The sequence below is a fragment of the Apodemus sylvaticus genome, chromosome 2, assembly GCF_947179515.1.
Source record: "Apodemus sylvaticus chromosome 2, mApoSyl1.1, whole genome shotgun sequence".
Taxonomy (NCBI): domain Eukaryota; kingdom Metazoa; phylum Chordata; class Mammalia; order Rodentia; family Muridae; genus Apodemus; species Apodemus sylvaticus.
This window is the reverse complement of record NC_067473.1, coordinates 22,149,391-22,171,709: the sequence shown is the minus strand read 5'-3', so window position 1 is coordinate 22,171,709 and position 22,319 is coordinate 22,149,391. Positions and strand designations below refer to the sequence as shown.

Genomic DNA, 22,319 nt, shown 5'->3' with positions numbered 1-22,319 from the left:
AACAACAAAAAAGAAGATAAAGAGAAAATGCTACAAACACTGATTTCATATAAGACAAGGGCTGAGAATGTTTTGCATATTGTTAAGTCCTACGTGTGATAGTTACTGTTTGATAAAATGCAGTCTATTGTCTAGTTGTCTTTCTAGCTAGACTGAGAAATTTGTGCTCCATGGTGCACTCATTTCTAATGATCCATATTAGCTCTGCTCTCAATTTGCTGGCAGTCTAGCAGGAAGGAATCTGGGGCAGTCTTTGTCTCAAAGGCAGTAACTTTATGTTCAAGTTTTCTGGGTGAGGATGAAGGACATGGGATTTCTTTTCAGCCACACCTATACGACTACACTGCGTTCACTCGTTTGAAGTTCAAGAAGAATGTCCCTCAGGGGAATCTGCAGCAGTGACCCATGCTGTCTGCATCCCTAAGGACAGCCAAGTCAGCAGAATCAGTTTTTGGATTAAACTGGTTCATATTGGAGTCTCTGAGCATAAATGAATAAAGAATCCTTTTAAGCGTGGACTTTCATTTGGGCCTCATGTAATGTTCACTCCCGTCAGAGTGGACATGTGCGAGGGAGCCCAAGGCAGGCCCCCTTCGTGCTTTAGCACCATCTCCTCCAGAAAGTTGACCCTTAATAATGTCAAGAATATCTCCTTACACATCATGTTGGAAGCTTCATTTGGAGTGTCAGTGTTTGTAAAAAATAAAAACATAAAATAATAACCGTAACAGGCAAGAGAACAATTAAACTAGCCAAACAGGAAGTATAGGAAACTCTCATCTGCTTCTCCATCTTTCAGTTCCCATAAATTCAGAATATTTCTTATAGCTTCCTGACTTAGCATTGTAAAGCAGAGTACAGACTTTTCTCCTTATTTATTTCCAGAACCCTTCTCCAGAGTCAGAAATATCTACAGAGCATTTAGAAGAAGCTCTAATACTTACATGGTAGAACTCAGGGGTTCTCAGTAATTGTCATGAATATATTTTACTAAATACTTCATATTGTGTATTTTCATTTACTTCATGTTTTCAGAAATTAAAAAGACACTAAACATAGCAGTATTTGCACTACCTCCTTAATGTGTCAGAAGTTAGGAGTTCATCCTGCCTCAGCGGCACAGCAGGGCACTTTTACTAACAGTGATAGTAAGTAAAGAATGAGGGGATGTCAGGCCATGGAGTTTTCTAGAATGTCTGATAGTTTTCTAGGAGTCAACATTCTACAATAGCAGTGTCAACAGGGACACTTAAAAATAATATTAACAACAAAACCTATTTTTACATAATAGCATATCATCTTTTAGAGTGTCTTCTTATTTAACTTTTCTACTAATGACAGAGTTGAAATCTCCATTACTTCTGAACCTGCTTGATTCTTGAGATTTTCTTTAATTCTCTGTATTTAGTCTAGTTTTTGTGATACTTCTACTGTTGGAGCTGAAATTTAGGAAGTTCTGAGAAACTATAGTTTAAGATAATGAAACCTAGACAAAAATACGTTAATATTTAATTTTAAAACAAACATGTTTATTCACTTTGGGTGAGCTTTTAAAATCTTGTATGGGGAACACCACTTTAACAACTTAAGGAAACAGCTTTAAAAGTTTACTGATAATTTATCTATTATTTCACTTTTTTAAAAAATTTTTTTATTCGGTATAATTTATTTACATTTCAAATGATTTCCCCTTTTCTAGCCCCTCACTCCCCGAAAGTCCCGTAAGCCCCCTTCTCTCCCCCTGTCCTCCCACCGACCCCTTCCCACTTCCCCGTTCTGGTTTTGCTGAATACTGCTTCACTGAGTCTTTCCAGAACAAGGGGCCACTCCTCCTTTCTTCTTGTACCTCATTTGATGTGTGGATTATGTTTTGGGTATTCCAGTTTTCTAGGTTAATATCCACTTATTAGTGAGTGCATACCATGATTCACCTTTTGAGTCTGGGTTACCTCACTTAGTATTATTTCACTTTTATAAATAAAAACAAACTAGTAACTATGAATTTAACATAATTTGTTTGGAAAACATATCATCATGTTCTAGAGGCTAGTTATCAGAAAATGTTGGGATTTTTTTTTTTTTTTGGTTTTTCTTTCTTTTTTCTTTTTTTAAAATTTATTTGTTTTTATTCTTTAATTCCTTTTTTGAAGTCCAGACTTTATTCCTCTCCTGGTATGCCTCCCCAACAGTTCCCCATCCCATACTCCACCCCCACCCCCATTCCACTAGGCCTCCCCACTCCCTGGGGCCTCAAAAATGATTTATGAGATTGCATTTCTTAGGAAATTATTTTTCTATTTCTAAAAAATGAAAAAAATAAACCTAGATACAAATACATACCCTTTTATGACATTTTTCATATTTGATTTTATTTAAAAGTTTGTAGCAGACAGTGAACAATGTATTTGAACTCAATGGTTTCAACAACTCAGCATAAGAGCTCAAATGTGAAAACATTTCCATGCTTCCTAGAAGAATACTGCAGATACTTGGTGGGAGGTGACACACAATTCCACCCCTAGCTGTGCAGCTACTGACAACTGATAGCTGCTGCTAGAGGAGGCTGGTTTCTCTAAGAGTGCAGGCTCTGGTGAGAGCCTACCTGTTCAGAAATATTTGACAGCACAAACTGATCTTGATGGGAGCAAAAGGACAGTCACAGTTGGGTGTAGATCTAAGGAAAGTTGGATAAGGGATGAATATGATCAAAAGATGGTGTAAAAACCTATCATAGAACTAAAGAAAGGTTAAGAAACACACAAGTAAACTATACTCCAAGTTAAAAAAAAATCAAAGAAGTAAAAGGCAGCCTTCCAACATAGAGGAGGGTCTTGCTGATACTATGAAACACCTCAGGAGCAAACAGCTCCAGAACCATCAGAGCACACCGTGATAATTCCCCACTAAAATAAGGGAATTAGGAGCCTTGGTGGTGGTGCTGGGGGGATCCTGTTAAGGAAACCATGAAAACAAATCCGCTCTTTCCCTCAGATTGGTCCTGCTATTTTATATTCCCCAATTGACGACAGTCTTAACTTACCCAGAAGTGCAAATGAATTAGCAGTATCTTCAGTGTAAGTTATTTCATCCGATACTTTCTTTTTCAAAAATGGCAAGCTTCAGCAAGAATGAAGAATGACAGAGTAATTTTAAATGGATTCCATGGTTGATACATCCGTTTTATAAGGGGAAATATTTATATTCTAAAGAATAAGGGATATTCTCTCTTAGCCTATCTTATTTTTTAGTGTAGAAAACCAAAAACAATAAAGAAAGAAAATTGTATTTCTAGCTAATCAAGCACAGATTAAACAAAACACATGAGTAAAGGCAACGAGATGAGGGTGATCTAAGAAAGTAATCTTACATCACTCTTAACAAAATACTTACAAATCATCTTTTTGATGGCAAAGTCATTTGAATTACAGTTGTAATCAGAATTAGTAGAAATCAGCTAAAACTTAAAAATGTTTAATGGGTTTTCCTGAAGTTGATAAAGCAGGAGTTACCAAATTAATGGTCAATCTCTTTCCAAAGGCTAGTGCCTCCTCCTCATTAGTCGGATTAGCAACTATTCACAAAAAAACAGAATGCTTTTGGAAACAATAACTAATTCAACTTTAAAAAAATTAATTATGTTAGAATTGTAATTTACAGTTGCTATAACCAACAGTATCTGAAAATACTTATTTGTAAGTCGTAAAAGATGAAGCTAATAAATCCCAGGTCATTATACTAAATTTCAAGGGACAGATAAAAATTACTTCTTAAAATATAAACCATTTGAATCTCCTGTGCTGATTGAAGTATAACATATTTGTATATACAACTTCCAAGCCTTTCAAAACATTTACGAAATCATTGGGCAGTGACATTGCAAATGATAGATCATATGTGAAAACAGACATGGTGGAAGCAGGCACACTCTTCCTTGTGTTGGAAAGTAGGTGTACATGGGAATTGAAAACAATCATATGTGGATACAGAATACTCAAGTCAATTTGAATTTAAAAGTATATCAAGGCAAGCTACAAGGAAACAATTTTATAATTTGTGTGGCAACTCATTCTTGTCATTTCAGAATTAAATACCAAGCAAATAATACTATCATCTAGTAGACTGATGTAGAGCTAAAGATTTCAAAACTAAGACTCTTAAATATCTTGCTCCATTTTGATCTTTTTTTTTTCCTATAAGGAAACTTATAGGATAAAGTACTAGGGTTGGTCGTTCACACCAAAAAGTTATGCAGGAAATAAGAATGTGCTCCTGGCACAGTGGAAAAAGCAACTAGAGCCCAAAGCAGAGATGGCTGATGCATTTTCAATGCTTCAATCTCCAAAACCTTCTTGAAAAAGCAATCAAGTGAGGATTGGGCATCAGGTGAGGATTGAGTGAAATGCTGAATATAGGTGGAAATTTGAAATGTTTTAAAAATTAATAATGTAAATAATTTACAAAGGAGGGAAAGGGAAGAGCACAGCTGAGAAGACCTGCACTGTGACACCGTGAGACATTCCGCAGCCTGAACCATTGCATGGCGCAGACACTGGAGTGGGGGGGCCGCGAGCCCAGTTCTTCAGAACCCGCTCAGCCCCACCCGCAAAAAGGTGGTTTGTAATGTAGTCACTGATCAACACAAAAACTTATAGTTTGTTTGAAAGCACCAGAGCAATAATTTATTTCTTTGTATAGAAATCCTCATTGAAAAGTAAGGCCAAACATAGGCATCTGGTAAATTATTTTTCATTATTTTATTATGGTATCAAGGAATTAAATGTAAATGGCTACAAATTTTATTTTATTGCTGCTAAATCTAAGAGTTGGAATGCATATATATACACACATACACACACAAATAGTGTCACTTTCTATTTAACATACTAAATTGGTAGATAAGTTTAGAAGATGAAATTGTCAAAATGATTCTTGCCAACTTTAAGAAGTCTCCTTCAGTCTCTTGACCTGAAAGAGGCTATTTATCTAGATCAGCCACTATTTAAACATATATCTAGATCAGCCACTATGTGGCAGCAAAGAAGCATTTATGTGTGTATGCGTGTCTACATATACGTATATGTGTGTACATCTGATCTATAAGTACATAAAATAAAAGTATACACATATATGTAGTTTCCAGAGTTGGTATGAACATAAGGCATAATAATTTTATAACTCTTACCTCTAATTTATATTCCCATATATACCAATCAGTTTTTCTTCCTCATTTAAAATGGCAAAATCAAATGAAACATGACATCCTGTTGCCAATTTAAGCTTTGCTTTTATTATTTTGATACATTATATATGTAACATCTTTGTATACAAAATAAAGCATACAGTACAAAGTAAAGCTAAAGAAAAACAACTTACCCACACAATTTTATGATGTCAGATGCAGGTTCTACAAAACTGGGCTGCCTTTCAATTTTTTCTGCACACAGACTCAGAATCTTAAATATCTGGGCCAAATCTCTTAGAGGCTTTAATATTTTTGTTAGGAAATAAAGTTATCATTAATTTGTAAGGACATTTCTTATAAGAATTTACCCCAGAAAGTTTACAAAATATTATTTATTTTGTTAAGTATGGTATATTTTATTTTAATTTGTTTGTAAGTCTAAAGAGAACAGTTTATAACTGTACTTGTAGCAACATTATATTTTCAATCCCTTTATTTCAACCCAAACACAGATATAGATTAAATCCTATTTTAATGTAGTAATTTATGTTCCAGATGCATTTTCTTCTAATTAGCATTAAAATTGTTTGAGAGTTTATTTCACTTAAAGCTCATAAGAAAGTAAAATGTACCTTATGTACCTCTAGAGCTTCGAATAACAACATTCTATTTTGCCTGGCTTTGCTGCAGGAGGGGACACACCTCTGCTAACCTCAGCTTCCTCCGAACTGAAGCATCCATCCATTCCTGAGGAGGAGGAGAGGCTCACGTGACTGGGAAGCAAACCCTACAGCCCTGGAATGTGGGCATTCACGACTGGGGAGCTGCAGACAAGTTTCAGGGACTTGAGCTTTGTGAGCTCTCACTGTTCTCAATGATGGAGAGTGCTGTGTAGTGATGCATCGCTCTCTGAGTCATCCACATTCCTGTAAGTTACGCCAGTACAGTCAATAGTTTGCTAACTTAGACTTGGTTAGAACTGTTAACTTGGTCTTTCATCTGTGCCCTCCCTACCAGGGTTAAATATCTTCTGTTCATGTCTCCCCAGGAAAAGTTGCATAACATGCTTGGTGCCTGCACAGGGACAGACAGAAGCAAAGAGGGGTTGGGACAGAATGATTATATGGCCCTTGCAGTGTGTGATGAGACATGCATCAATGACTGATCAGTTTGAAGGTAGAGCCAGCCCAGGGGAACAATCCCAATAAGGGTTCTTTCTCCCTGTGGTAAGGGGTGGTGGCTCCCTCCATACTCCGAGATGTGTGACAAGGCATGCAGCCAAGGTTGAGTTGTCTCAGAATGGAATATCTCTGGGGGTGGGGGGTAATCCCAGGTTAATTATCTTCTTTTATGTGTTATGGGAATGGGGATTCTCTTGGTGACTGGAATTCAAAGTGTAAATATGCAAACACTCTGACCACAGTTCAAAGACTAGAGACTGTGACAATCCCACAGGGGACAGTCGGAAAGCTGTGGTGACCTCTGCATGCCCACTGCTATATATAATAAGATATGTAAAACACGCAGACATGGCTGTTTAGAGGAGGGTCATGTTTAAAGGAGTAGCTACAATGTTAAGGGACATGAAGCTATCAGCTTCCGTGTTAGCCTCTGATTTGGTGGGTAATTCCCACAGCACTCATTCTAAGCAGCTGAAAATGACCGGTTTCAACCAGGAGGAATAAGTCATGACAAGGAGCCGGAAGGGAAAGAAAGTATAAGTTAGAGCCGTACTGGAAAGCCCTTCATGGGGTCCGTAAGCTTAGAGCTTGTAAGAATCCAACAGTGATGTGACAAGAACCGATCAGAAGTGATGTGTGATTCCCATCAGTGCTGACCTTTAATAGAGATGAGGGAAAATCCTCCACATAATACATTGCTTTTCCTTAGGTTTAGGGAGTTGGTAGCAAGCAGCTCTACTTCTGAATACCCTTTTTAATAGTCTTTAGAGGTTGTAAAACTTTACAAAGTGATGATGTATCACTCCCAGGAAACTGTTATTACTTTTCCTGGGAGATGTGCGTAGATTTGTTTACTTTAGATAGGTCACTGCTAACAGATTACAGGAACAGTTCTATGTACTTGATGAACCAGTGAGTTTGTTGTGACTACTTGCCGAATTACATATGAGCAGTTGCTTAACAGGAGGGTAGATGACTCAAAGGCAGCTGCAGCACTCAAGTGCGTACTGCATCTCGACTCATGACTCAGAATCTGCATCCCTGGAGCTCCTTGCACAGTGTGTAGGCAGCTTTCCAGTTGGAGAGTCTCCTCTTCCCAGAAGTTGTGTATCTCTAATAGAATCTTGCAGAGTGAGTACATGACTCTTGTAAGTTTCTGCTCTCCAAATGTTATGAGTTTTGCTTCCTTTCTGAGCCTTAGGAACCTCTGTCCTTTCTCCAGGAGGGGATACTTCAATTAGAAGGAAAGTCTTACAACAATGCACCCCTTCCCCCAGTTCCTACATTTCTTCTATTCTCCTCTGCATTTCCCCCAAGCCTTGGAAGGAGTGCTATAGGTGCTTCATTCGTCTCCTCCCTCTGTGGCAGAGTATTGAGCAACTGTACCTGAGCAATGCTCAAGTCATCTCAGAAGCTTGATGGTACAACACCCATTACAAAGGAAGTTTCCCATCCCGATTGACTGAGGCTGACAACAGCAGCAATCTATAGGTATAAACGTTTAAAAGGCAATTTAACAAGAAGATTCCATCTATTCAATGGGACAGAAGTAATTACATCCCCTCTGAGACCCGTGAATTCTATAGTCATGGGCATTCTACTTTCCTGTCAGTTCCAGATGGGAATCCCACCTCTGATCCTTAAACAGGTAATAAACTTACATGGCTTGTGACACCTTAGGATCATGACCATAGGAAGGGATCTAGTGTAATTTTTAGTGTTTCCAGAGGAATGAGATGATAACACCCACACAAATATAAAGGATACAAATCCATTCTGATAACAGTGTATCAGTTTCTTGATATAGATAAGTTGTTTTTCTTCTGAGACATCCTAAAACAAATGGTCTGTTAGTTCTTTTGTGTTATTAAATTAGTTAAGATTTTTGAAAATTTTATTCAGTGTATAGACACATGATAATTACTAAATAATTCTTATATAAAAAAGCAAGTAGACTGTGCCTTCTGCAGGGACCCTCCCAAATGACCGCAGCAGTTGGGAACCCTGAGGAACTCGGTAGACTCAGGACCCATCCCCTCCACTTGAACTCCACCTCTCTTCCCACTGGGGCAGATCATCAGTTTGTTTGCCCCTCTGAAGACCCCACAGTCTAAAGGCTTCCCAGGAGATCTACTGTACCCAGAGCAAGAGACACCTCAGTCAGAAGGTCTCCCAGGAGATCTGCTGCACCAAGAGCCACAGATCATCAGCATGTCTGCCTCTCTGAAGACCCCACAGTCTGAAGTCCTCCCAGGAAATCTGCTACAGCCAGGGACGCAGATCCCACAGGAGACCTGCAGTAACCCAGGGACACAGGAGGCAAGCTCCAGACAGAGATACCAGGGCAGTTAACACAAGAGATAACCAGATGGTTGAGAGGCAAGTACAAGACCATAAGCAACAGAAGCCAATATACTTTGGTACCATCAGAACCTAGTTCTCCCACTACAGCAAGCCCTGGATACACCAACACACCTTAAAAAACAGAATGCTGACCTAAAATCCTATCTCATGAAGATAATAGTCTCCTTTAAGGAGGATATAAATAACTCACTGAAATAAATACAGGAAGACACAGGTAAACAGATAAAAGCCTTTATAGGGAAAACAAACAAATCCCTTAAAGAAATACAGGAAAACAATCAAACAGGTGAAGGAATTGAACAAAGTGGTCCAAGATCTAAAAATGAAAGTAGAAACAATAAAGAAAACACAAATGGAGGCAAACCCTGGAAATAGGAAAACCTAGGAAAGAGGTCAGGAACTAATGATACAAGCAACAACAGAATACAAGAGATAGAATTTCAGGTATAGAAGACACGTTAGAAAATATTGATACAACACTCAAAGACAATTCACAACATGAAAAACTAACCCAAAGCATCCAGGAAATCCAGGACACAATGAAAAGACCAAACCTAAGAATAATAGGAATAGAAGAGAGTGAAAATTCCCTGATCAAAGACCAGAAAATGTCTTCAACAAAATTATAGAAGAAAACTTCCCCAACCTAAAGAAAGAGATGCCCATAAATGCACAAGAAACCTATAGAACACCAAACAGGTTGGACCAGAATAGAAAATCCTCTCATCACAAAATAATCAAAAACTAAATGCACAGAACAAAGTAAGATTATTAAAAGCTGCAAGGGAAAAAGGCCAAGTAACATATAAAAGCAAACCTATCAGAATTACACCAGACTTCTCAACAGTGACTCTAAAAGCCAGAATAGCTTGGACAGAGGTCATGCAGAACCTAAGCGAACACAAATGCCAGCCCAGGCTACTATAACTTGCAAAACTCTCTATCATCATAAACAGAGAAACAGAAATATTCCATGACAAATCTAAGTTTAAACAATATCTATCTACCAGTCCAGCCCTACTAGAAGGAAAACTCCAACACAAGGAGGGTACATGCACCAAAGAAAAAACAAGAAATTAATCATCTCCAACAAAACCAAAAGGAGAGAATCACATATATATATATATATATATATATATATATATAATGTCACCTACAACAACAAAAATAACAAGAACTAACAATCATATGTCTTTAATATCTCTCAGTATCAACTAAATTCCCCAATAAAAAGACATGAGCTAAAAGACTGAATACGTAAACAGGATCCAGCATTTTGCTGCATACAAAAAGACAAAAACAAAAACACACTTCAATGACAAAAAACAGACATTACCTCAGAGTAAAAGGCTGGAAAAAGTCATCCAAGCAAATGTTCCCAAGAAATAAGCAGGAGTTGCCATTCTAATATCAAATAAAGTAGACTTTCATCTAAAAGTTATCAAGTGTGATGAAGGACACTTTATATTAACCAAATGGAAAATCCACCAAGAGAAAGACTCAATTTTGAACATCTATGCCCCAAATGCAAGGGCACCCACATTCATAAAAGAAACTTTACTAAAGCTCAGAACACACATTGACCTCACGCAATAATAACAGGAGACTTCAACACCCCACTCTCATCAATGGACAGGTCATTGAAACAGAAACTAAACAATGATACCATGAAACTAATACAGGTTCGAAACCAAATAGATTTAACAGATATATACAAAACATTTCACCCTAAAACAAAAGAATATACCTTCTTCTTAGCACCTCACAGGACATTCTCCAAAACTGACCAAATAGTCAGTCACAGAACAGGACTCAACAGATACAAGAAGATAAAATAATCCCATGTATCCTATAGATCACTACCCACTAAGGCTAGACTTCAATAACAACAAAAACAACAGAAAACCCACATTCACATGGAAGCTGAACAACTCTCTACCCAATGATTACTTGGTCAGGAAAGAAATAAAGAAAAAAATTAAAGACTTCCTGGAATTCAGTGAAAATGATGACACAGCATACCTAATCTTATGGGACGCAATGAAAGCAGTGCTAAGAAGAAAATTCATAGCACTAAGTGACCTCATAAAGAAAGTGGAGAGATTCTACACTAGCAATCTAACAGCACACCTGACAGCCCTAGAAGAAAAAGAAGCAAACACTCTGATAGGAGTAGAAGGCAGGAAATAGTCAAACTCGGGGCCAAAATCAACCAAATAGAAACAAAGAGAATGATACAAAGAATTAACAAAATCAAAATCTGGTTCTTCAAGAAAATTCAACAAGATAGATAACCCCTAGCCAAATTAACTAAAGGGTATAGAGACAGTATCCAAATTAACAAAATCAGAAATGAAAAGGGAGACATAACAGAAACTGAGTCATCAAAAGATAAGTTATTCTTAGTGTTTTTTTTTTCATTTTTTTCTCTATAAAGAAGTAGAGATTAAAAATGTTAAGATAATAACTAAATGTTTGTGTTTACTAATAATAGGATATTACTTTGTTTTGGTGGCTATCTTTGAGTTGATCGATTTCCTATTTAATAAAAATGTGTATTCATCTTTGAAAATGACTATATGTAGTTCTACAGTAGGTGCTATCTCTGAGGCTATTATCATACTTGGGTAATATCAGTAAAGTGTGGTGTATGGCCATGTTGTATACACAGTTATCTTTTCTCATTACAGTTCCTGAGTCTTCTTAAATAAGTATTACTTTGTATTCTCATCACTTTTATCAGGACACATCATTTATGTATATGTAGAGCTCTGGTTACATCCTGACTCAGACTAGAAGGCTTTTATTAGTCCTTTTGGTACCCTTTCACTTCTCCCATCCTATTTGGCAAGGTAAGTTATTAACAAGCTAGATGGCTCTTTCTCTAATTTTGAAGTATTAGCCTAGGGTAGAGAGTCCTTCCTCTACCCTTGTGGATCTTCAATAATAGCAAGCATGGATGGGTTTGAGCCTCTTATGAAAACAAACAGGTTCTCATACTATATTCAAATTCTTTCACTATAAAACATAAACTGTAGGAAAGGTTTTCAACAAAGAGAAATAAACAAGGAATGCATCAGAGGGGATGCCTATTACTGTTCAGGAAAATATGATTTTCTAAGTGATGAGGCAAGAACTCTCAAAGGTTACTCACCTTATCATCCTCTTCCAGGAGTTTGATGATACGATTAAGGTCCATAGGCTTGAAAATACCCTGAAAACACACAGCTCCTATTATTCCACAGCATGACAATAAATTAAGTAAAACACATACATGACCACACCCACATTCCTACCCCTCCCACAATCTCACACACGTGTTCCTTGAAAATGTCATAGATGTATACAATGCATTGTAATCATATCTGTACCCATTCCCTCTCTCCACCTTCATGACCCTTTTCCCCACTGTATCTTCCTTCCTACTTACAGTTTTTTTAAAAATAACATCCTGGGTCAAATTAAAGCTGCCCATATGTACACAGCTATGAGGTTATCAAATCTGGCATAGGCAACCTGCCAGTGTCCACCCTCAGAGAAAAGTGACGCTCAGTCCCATAGCAGCCATCGATTTGCAAAAGCTTCTCAGGCATGGCTGGGCCTTGGAAACCATCCCATTGTTAAAGATAACTATTAAATTGTTATTTTAACCATTAACAAATAGTTTGGTAAACAGAATTTTGCCTTTGGAGATATGGAGTTTTAACAGTATCAGCTATGGTTACTTTGGCTTTCTCCTCTTTTCCTGTTGTGTTTTCAGATTTTATGGATGCAGATACAGCTACAGATAAACAGGGAAGCCTTTTGGGTTATAATTTCTGAAATAATGTAACTGTCTCCTGAGAGGCATGGGAACATGCAGAAACCCAGGGCCAAACATCAGGTGGTGCTTGGGAAATCTCATGGAAGAGTGGGGGACAGCCTTGAGCAAGCCGGAGGGGTCAGGGCACCACAAGATGTACAGATTCAACTCAACTGGGACCATGGGGGGATCACAGAGACTGAACTACTAACCAAGGAGCATGCAGGGGAACCTTACATGTTTGTAGCCAATATGCAGCTTGGTCTTCACGTGGGACTTATAAGGGTGGGAATTGGAGAGGGGCTGCAGTCAGGATATAAACTGAATGAATGCATAAATAAATAAATAAGTAAATAAATAATAAGAAACAAACAAAGACACCCAGGAGGTTGAGTTTGCAGGATTAGTAAGTGATAGGATGCAGAATAGGGAAGAAGGAAAAAGCAGATGAGTGTCTGCCTTGAGGAATTACATGAGACACAGTGCTGGGAAGAAGTCTGTGCTAGGGCGGAGGATGAGCCTTTCACAAGTTTCTAGTCATGCCGTGCTGCTTACTAAGGGCCCCATTTCCCAGTAGGAATAACAAAGCTTATCATATTTCAGCTGCAGAACGGTATGAGGATCCAGACACCTGATGAAACCTGGGCTCAAGGTAGTAACCGAAGGTTTAGGGTAAATTAGACAACTAGTCACAACCACAAAGTTGACTGGACACACTGTTCTGGGTGGTACTGACACGAAAATGAAAGATGCAAAATCCACTTGCATAAACAATATTCCATGGGGGGCATTAAATCAAGCGAGTTTTGTAGTACAGAGTAAGATGTCAATATTCTGGGGAAAACTAAATGGTCATAAAGTTCTGGCTTGTTTAAGAAGTATATTTTCATACCCCATCGTCAGTGAAGGGCTAACTCACAGAGAGGGTACCATTTCAGCAAAATATTAGAGGAGGTGAGGGAATAACTCATCTACATAGAAAGGATAATGTCTATGCAGTGGGCACGGAACATGCAAAGGCCCGGGGGCTAGAGCACTTGGTACACTTGAGAAGCCAGAAGGTTAGAGTGACTGGACCTAGCTTATAAAGAAGAACTTTACAAACTAGGACTTAAGCTTCTACTCTGGACCCAGAGTAAAGGAGTTCAGGGAAAGGCGTGTAACTATATTTCCACCCGTACACAAGGAAGACTATCTAACAGAAATCATCTAAAATGATGCAATGACTAACATAAAATAACCTATAATTAGGTAAGAAGTGGCATGATTCAAAGCTAAAGCTATTCCTGCAGAGGTAGATAAGTAAGGATGAAATAAACAGGAAACATATCCTGTCTGAGGAGACACAGTCCCTGAACATAGGTTGAGATAAGAGAAATGTACGCTTTTAGAAGTGGCCATGCATTCTAAATATTTTCTTTTTCTTTCTTTCTTTCTTTCTTTCTTTCTTTCTTTCTTTCTTTCTTTCTTTCTTTCTTTCTTTCTTTCTTTCTTTCTTTCTTCCTTCCTTCCTTTCTTTCTTTCTTCCTTTTTCTTTCTTTCTTTCTTTCCTTCCTTCCTTTCCTTCCTTCTCTCTCTCTCTCTCTCTCTCTCTCTCTCTCTCTCTCTCTCTCTCTCTCTCTCTCTCTCTCTCTCTCTCTCTCTCTTTCTTGGAACTCACTCGGTAGACCAGGCTGGTCTCGAACTCAGAAATCCGCCTGCCTCTGCCTCCCAAGTGCAGGGACTAATGGCATGCGCCACCACCGCCTGGCTATGGCCATGCATTCTAACTCTGTAATATCACCTCCTATTTGTTTGGTATTGTACTGGGTATTACATTTAAAATGCTGCAGAAAAAGACAATTAAGATTCTGTCCTCATGGAGATGAAGTTAAGCAGAGCATTGGATCCAGACAGAAAAATAGAATGGAGGCCCCCAGGGCCAGCACTGAGCTAAGACAGCACCAGCTCACGGACTCTGGTGCTTCAGGGGCGCTTGAGAGAACAGTTTAAGGTCTCAGGCTGGTGATTATAGCAGATTAAATGTGCAGTGGGGCCCAGATATGCCCAGTGCTCCCAAATGTTTTCCCAGAAGACTGTGATGGTCACCTAGGGGTGAGGGAACATTTACCAAATATAGGCTGCTTTTATAGGATAGGGGAAAAGCTAGAGAAGTTAAGTCTTTTTAGAGGCAATCTTATTAGATACAGGAAGATCCTGAATGGAACTGAACATATTCTAGGGGAGAGGGAAGCATAACAAAGTGTGAGATGGTGTCTAAAGACAATAAATTTGTCAGAGAAGAGATGTAAACCAGTAACAGGCCAAAAGGACTGAGAACCTGGGTCAGACGGGGTCTGTGGTCAGCCAAGAGGAAAGGAGAGCAAGCCGGCCTTCAGAAGCCCCCTTGAGGCCTCTTACTTTTTACTTTTACACCATAACACTACCTGATCTAGTTGGGGGAAGGGCTGGAATTTTGTTTCCTTGCTATTATTCTATAATCTGAAACACAGGAAACTATTTATATCAACCTTTCTAGGAACTAGTTATGAAACGAATTTGTTTATGCCGTCCTCCTGCTGTAATCCACTAAGAGTTGCTACTCAGAGTGGGAAACGAGTCTATCTACTAACCCACCAGCATGCCCTGAACATCTGCTAGGAAAGGAGAACATGAAAGTCCACCCCGCCCCCCAGCTGCAGAATCCAATCTGCACTTTCATCAGATCCCCGTGACCTTTATGCACACACTGGGCTTGGAAAGCTCTGCTCTAAAGGGGTTTAGAGTTCTTTAGAATAAGGGAGGTTGTTTGAATCAGATCTGAAACAGACCAAGAGTAACCAATTAGATGTTCAGGATTTCCAATGGCTCAACAAAAACTGCAATGCTGTCTGTATCCACTCTCCCAGAAAACAAGGACTTCGCCTTTAGTGCCTAATGTCCCTCCCTATCTTCTCGAACAGAGCTAAGAGCAGTAGGACTATTTGTAGAGAAGCAACCTTATGGCACCACACCTAATAAAGGTTTAGCTGCTCTGTAAACATCATCAGAGTTTATTAAGAACAAAACTAGAAAAACTTGTGATTAGAGCCATCCAAAAATAAGCACATGGATCCTTACAACATGTGTGATGAGCATGGAGCATTATCTCTTAAAATAATTTAGGAGAGAGGCTCTTACAAATTTTTTCACAGGTGAAGAACACGACTTAGAAAAGGACAGCATCTTCACCAAATAAAGTAAATAAAAATTGATCATGGGCTGGAACTAGGTCCTCTGCACATATGACCAGACGTGCATCTTGGCTTTCATGCAGGTCCCCCAACAACTGGGGAGAGTGTCCCTGACTGTCGCCTGCCCGCAGATCCTGTTCTCCTAACTGAACTGCCTTGTCTGAGATCAGTGGAAGAGGATGTGCCTAGTTCTACAGAGATTTGAGGTGCCCAGGTGGGTTGATACCTAGGGGTGGGGGTAGTGGATGGGCAGGCTTCTCCTTAGAGAAGAATGGGAGGAAGGATGGGAGGAGGAGCTGTGGGGAGAGGAGCTGTGGGGAGAACTGAGAAAGGGGGCTGCGATAAGGATTTAAAATTAAATAAATAAATAAATGAGGAAAATCTAATCACTAAATTTTAGTAGGATTCTATTGTTTGGAAACCTAAAAAGTGATAGTTTTCTTAAAGCTTTAATAATTATTATTGTAGATAAGAGTCAAAATTCTTAAAAAATAAGCTTAGAACGCTCAAGTAGGACATCTATGAAAATCACAAGGACATAACATAATTAACAATATTCAAAAATATTCATGTTAGGGTGACTCATGCTTCAAATTTAGGTCTATAATAAAATAACCCTTAGATGCATAGGTAGAAAAAATAGCATCTTTAGAGCAGGAAATCTTTAGGTGCTACTTTTAAATTTTCAGATACCCCATGAGTTTCAATGACAAATAAATATCACAAGCTTTAGTTGCCTCCCCGAAGAAAGAAAGATGGCAAAGCTGAGTATCTCAGTGTACGGCACACTATAGACTCCTATGTGCATTCTGTTTAAGCTGTAACAGTCTTTACAGCTGACTTTTTAAATGGTGTTTGTGTTTATTTTGTATAGGGAGGTGGGTGTGGAGGTGCGGGCACACCTTGAGGAGTCAGTTACCCCTTCGACCATGTGGAGGGACTCAGGTATGGAAGTCAAGCTATCTGGCACCCATGCCCACTGAGCAGTCTCCAGGCCTTCACTAAGTAGAACACAATGAGCATCAGTACTAGAATAATCCCCATCTTAACCTCCATTATTATCAATGGGCCTTGATTTCAGAGCTGGTGGAGTGGTTTAGCTGTCTCTTGAGTACAAGCAAAAGTGGAATGTTTTGAATGGACTAGAGATATTAAGCGTCCAAAGTTCTTTCTCTGCTGACTAAGGGCTAAAGGTTATCATCATAGGAACACCAGGCCCCACAGTGAGTAAAGGAACTGAGTAGCTACAGTTAATTCCTGGTGGAGTTAAAGGCACTGTTTTTGTAAAAGCAACTGCAAACAAAATGTCCAAGAGGAATGAGAGATCACTGAGATTTCTCCTAATTCTGATATTTTTTTCTATTCCATTTACTTAGGAAGAAATTGTCTTTTTATTCTCTCAGTACTTTCTAAAAATATTAATACTCATAGAAGGAGACACAGGAACAAACACAAGACACACACAGCTATGTTACTTCCTATGCCGTGGACATTTTTTTTTTTTTTACTTTTGCAATGACCCATTGGACATATTTCTATAAACCCGTTTGTCTGTATCATGCAATCTTTGCCCAAAGAAAAATGAGAGCCATGCTCACCTACTTCTTAGTGTAGCGGCAATGCTGAGCTTCCTTGTAGCGCAGAGGGTGGAAAGCTACGATCGCTTACACTTCTCAGATCTTGTTCAGGAATACCTCCACAAAACTGATTAGGTCAATTCCCCTGGTATCCCCTCTTTATGCAAAAGTACCGTTGCTCTGCGGGCTGTTGCGTAAATGTCAGTGCCCTCAGAGAGCTCTGCCCAATTCCCACAGAAGTGGTCCCAGACAACTGACTTTTCCCAAGTAACTCTCCGAGGCTCCAGGATGAGGACACAGGAGACACTGTTCCTGACGCAGCTTGGGAGTTGTGACGCCTCAATATGAATTCCCATAGTGGCCTCCACATCATTAGTGTGGGGGCAAGGCAGAGAGGTTCCTCGACCCAACTTTTATAAATAATCTTTGCATTTATAACAAAAGCAAGCCCGAAACCAAATATAAATATAACAATGAAAATTGTGTTCAACTCCCCGATAGCATCTGCCCTCCCAGTAAACTAGAAGGCAATTTAGCAGGAAATAAACCCAGGGAACACCACTTTATAGATGTGCTGATCTATAGGCAAAAACCCACCACAGTGATCTAGTTATCAAATCAGTGCCACTTCCTTTCGGGGCCACACTTCAAGGAGCAGTGTTTCTCTCTATGAGAACCACGCAGCTAGAGTCCCCAGATGGCCTGGTTGACGACATCCAGCCCCCATGCTCGCCAGCCGCCAGGCCTCCAGGGAAGAGTTGGGCTACCTTTACCTCCATCCCACAGGCTCCCAAGTCTCACTATGATCCTCATTCCACCCGGCTGCCCCGGAGCCTCACGCCCTTCCCCGCTTCTGTCACACAGCCCGGCCGTACCTGCATCTCCCCATCCGGGATCGCCACCCCAAACACCGGGATCGTGCGGGGACTGCCGGTCTTCATCCTGCCGCCCGCCTCGGCGGCGTCGGCCGCCGCGGCCTCCGCTGTGGACATGGTTGGGGTGGGAGCTTGCGGTCTTAGGTGCGTCCGCAACCACAGGACCCACGAGCCCTGGGAGAAAACACGCTGCGCAACCTGAGCTATGGGGGGGAAAGACCCCGAAAGTCCGGTCGTGACCCCCGCCACAGCAACATAGCGGACATCCAACTGCTGTTACTGCCCACAGGAGGACCTAGGCACCCAGCGCGCTCCAGTTGCTAACACAAGCCCGAGCGTTGTTAGGGGCGGGGCCTACGGAAGCTGGGAGAGCCAAACTTCACCAAAGGAGGGTCTGCGGGTGTGCGGTGCAGGAGACAAAGAAGACCAGGGGCTGAGATCGCGGTATGCACCTAGTGTTTCAGTCTTGTAGCGGATGGCCCTTGTTTCATAAAGACCTGAGTGGGGCGGAGGAGTAGGAGCTGGAGGTGCGATGCATTCTGAGGGATGTGATTGGCATAATGTTCAAAGCCGAGCACTTTACCCTTTCTCTAGAAATAGGACCAGTCAGTGTAGCTTAATTTCTCAGGTGTTTTTTTTCCTTTTTCTTTTCTTTCCTTTCTTTCCTTTCTTTTCTTTCTTTTCTTTCTTTTCTTTCTTTTCTTTCTTTTCTTTTCTTTCTTTCTTTTTTTCTTCCTTCCTTCCTTCCTTCCTTCCTTCCTTCCTTCCTTCCTTCCTTCCTTCCTTCCTTCCTTCCTTCCTTCCTTCCTTCCTTCCTTCCTTCCTTCCTTCCTTCCTTCCTTCCTTCCTTCCTTCCTTCCTTCCTTCCTTCCTTTCTTTCTTTCTTTCTTTCTTTCTTTCTTTCTTTCTTTCTTTCTTTCTTGTACGTTAGTGGCCTAACTGGATAGTTAGACAAACAAAAAAGGCATCGTACAGACTTTTGAAAATCTTTCCAGCAGTAGAGTGGTTGGGTGTCTAGTATGGCCTGGGTTGGAAAGTAAACATTTTGCAACCAGAGAAAAACACCGAAAATTTTCACGGGATGGGTTCTCCTACTTGTCAAATCAACAGTCCAGCTTTGTAATTGTTTTTTTTTTTCCACGATGGCATATATTTTATTCATTAGAAGGTTGAGAAGCAATAGGGACGGAAGTTCTCAAGCACACTCAGTCACTGTTGTGATCTCTTTTATAGAGTACAAACTGCATGCCACCATCTTCAGAAAGGCTTACTCTCTAGGAAAACAGCCTGGCCTGATCTGTCCTAGGAAATCTCGTGTTTCTTCTGTTGTTTTGGATGCCATACTGTGTGGTATGCTTCTTTTTGTTTATTTTTGTGTTTTGTTTTGCTTTGTTTTTTGGTGCTCACTGTATAGTTAGTGGTATTTATTGGTGGAGCAGCCCAAACGTGTTATACTACTGAGACTAAGGCAATTAAAGGAGGTTTGTACATAGCCACTAATTTGCTCACTTTGTCCCCAACCTGTGAAATGCTGGCGATGGAGGTAGGCATGGTGTGGATGCCTACCTGACCTGGCTCCATTGGCCTTTATAGTGAGTTCCCACTATACGTGACGCTGATGCAGTTGGTCTAAAGGCCACACTCTCTGTCCTTCTAATCAGTATCATAGTAGGCACTCAATAAGTGTTCATTAACAGTTCAAGGATTAGATTTTGATTTGAAGTAAAATGAAAGCATTTTGTAAATTATTCAGATTAAGCATTCTAGATCCTTGCTATTCAAAATGGTCTCCGTGGACTTCCTAACAGCATAGCCATTAGAGGCTCTTCAAGAATGCAGAATTCTGGACCCCCTGGTGTAAATACTGAATCAGAATGTCCATTTTAACAAAAGTGCATATGAAAACTGAGAAGCTCATGATGTGTGTATTTTTTTTTGTTATTATTGTTTTGGAACAGTTTTTCCAAAGTAAATTATTCAGATTAAGCATTCTAGATCCTTGCTATTCAAAATGGTCTCCGTGGACTTCCTAACAGCATAGCCATTAGAGGCTCTTCAAGAATGCAGAATTCTGGACCCCCTGGTGTAAATACTGAATCAGAATGTCCATTTTAACAAAAGTGCATATGAAAACTGAGAAGCTCATGATGTGTGTATTTTTTTTGTTATTATTGTTTTGGAACAGTTTTTCCAAAGTTAGTCATCTCCAAAGAAAATCAAAGGAACAACTGGCTTGGGCTATTTCTATTTGTCAATTGACTTGGTGACAATTGATTGTTTTATTGCATTTTCTTCCTAGAAGTGCACCAAGGTTTAAGTTTTTAAGGGCTTCAGCTGGGTAAATGTGTGGATTTAATTTTAATTACTATTCATTAATCCTTGTTTATGATAATGCAGTTGTACACAAATGGATAAAAGGATTAACAACTATTGAGATGTCCAATTACTTCAACAAAAGATCAATTAATAGTAAAGAAACGTGAGAAATAAGATCTACCTAGAGAATAGGAATGTTTTAATGTTTCAATATATTGGCCATCTTGCAGAATGTATCATCATGAAGATATGAATTAGTGCTTCTTAGAAGCACTTGTAAATATAAAACAAAGTTTTCATATATCAATCTAAATACAATTTGTACATTTAGAAATAATGAAGGAAGTTAAACAAATTCAATATTAATGTAATTCTTCCCATTTTGTTTTCCACCCTGCCTCATTAGCAATTTAGCAAAATTGCACTTATTCATTATCATGAATTAAGAACATTTTGTAAGTATTTTAAGTTACATATGAATTTAATTCTCTCTAAATATATGCTACTTGTCCTAAATGTTCAAAGATTATTACCTGCTGAGACAAAGTGGTTTGTTTTAGAGAACTGTTATAGCATTATATTAAATATTATTAATATAGTGGGTTAGCTTTTGGGGAAATTTCTAACAGAAGAACGCTGGGATTTAATTTACTCGTGCACTTTAAACAGTCTTTCATATTGACTTAGAGTTGTCAGCCTACAAACTAATCACCTCTGACAGAACTGCACATGAAAATTCACACGTGATGAATGGAACAGAAGACACTAGTAGAACAGCTGCCCCCAAAGTCAGCTGCTCAAATCAAAAGTGTATCTGCAGTAATTCAGACTGCAATTAGAAGCCAGGGGAACTGTTCCTACGCAGAGGATAAATGAAGTGTGCAGTCATGGAGAAAATGAATCTACAAACACCAGAACAAAACAAAACAAAAAAACCCAAAGTCAAAATTAAACAAACTAAAGACCTGCTTCCACCAGTTCAACTCTTTAGCTTTTGACACAGGAGTATCCCTATGAAGTGAAAATGTTCCCGCACATTTAGAACTATCATATGTACTGTGCTTACATGGTGGAGGGCAAATTGAAGGCCCCTAGATACAGGTCTTTATTGGAAAGCAGGATTCTCTAGATACGCTTATTCCAACGATGTCAAGTTGTATAAATACTTTTATACAACTTGTTTTGATTCCATAGTCCTTGCATTTGTTATTGAAGTCTGTAGTAACAAATTCTATGGATCAAGTAGCTTAAAAACAAAGACTTTCTGACAGTCCTAGAGGCAGAAAAATCAAGACCAAGGCTTTGTGTAGAATTTTTTCTTGGTTTGCTATTTTCTTCCCTTTATTTCATGTGACTTTCCTTCTGTCCATGTCTGTTATTGGGTGAGGACTCACCCATTTGATCTTATCCCAATGATCTCTTTAAAGACCAGTCTCCAAATACAGTCATTTTTTGAGGTGGTTGGTGGTTAGGACTTCACCATACACGGTTTGGAAGACGTAATTCAGTCTATAATAAATCTCACCATCTTTTAAGTTAAAATATGAACTCTTATGAACACACTGAAGAATACATTATGTTTAGTTAAAGCCAGATGGGTATCCTCACCGGTAGAGCACTGATAACTTCCAGTGTCCATAAAGTGTGATGCTAATTTAATATCTACTACTAAATACTTGTTCAGTATGAATCTGTCATCGAGCCTCTCAACACACTCTGGACTTTGAGCTTGCAAGGTCCTATGCCCAGAACTGCAAAGATCATTTTATTTCATACTTCATTTTGCCAGTCAACAACTCCACTTGAACTG

The 22,319-nt window shown here is 39.3% G+C and overlaps 1 protein-coding gene across 1 annotated transcript in view; it reads right to left on the bottom strand.

Annotated features, from left to right (window-relative positions):
- The window catches only part of Cfap69 (cilia and flagella associated protein 69), a 77,098-nt gene extending 58,615 nt beyond the window's left edge, over positions 1–18,483 (bottom strand). Inside the window, exons 1-5 of the mRNA XM_052172412.1 lie at positions 18,194–18,483; positions 11,882–11,941; positions 8,131–8,196; positions 5,374–5,483; positions 3,041–3,117 (exon numbers count right to left, since the gene is read on the bottom strand). Of these exons, the coding sequence (XP_052028372.1) occupies positions 3,041–3,117; positions 5,374–5,483; positions 8,131–8,196; positions 11,882–11,941; positions 18,194–18,310 (430 nt within the window). The 5' untranslated portion in view covers positions 18,311–18,483. The remainder of the gene's footprint in view (positions 1–3,040; positions 3,118–5,373; positions 5,484–8,130; positions 8,197–11,881; positions 11,942–18,193) is intronic.
- Between the last annotated feature and the right edge of the window lie 3,836 nt (positions 18,484–22,319).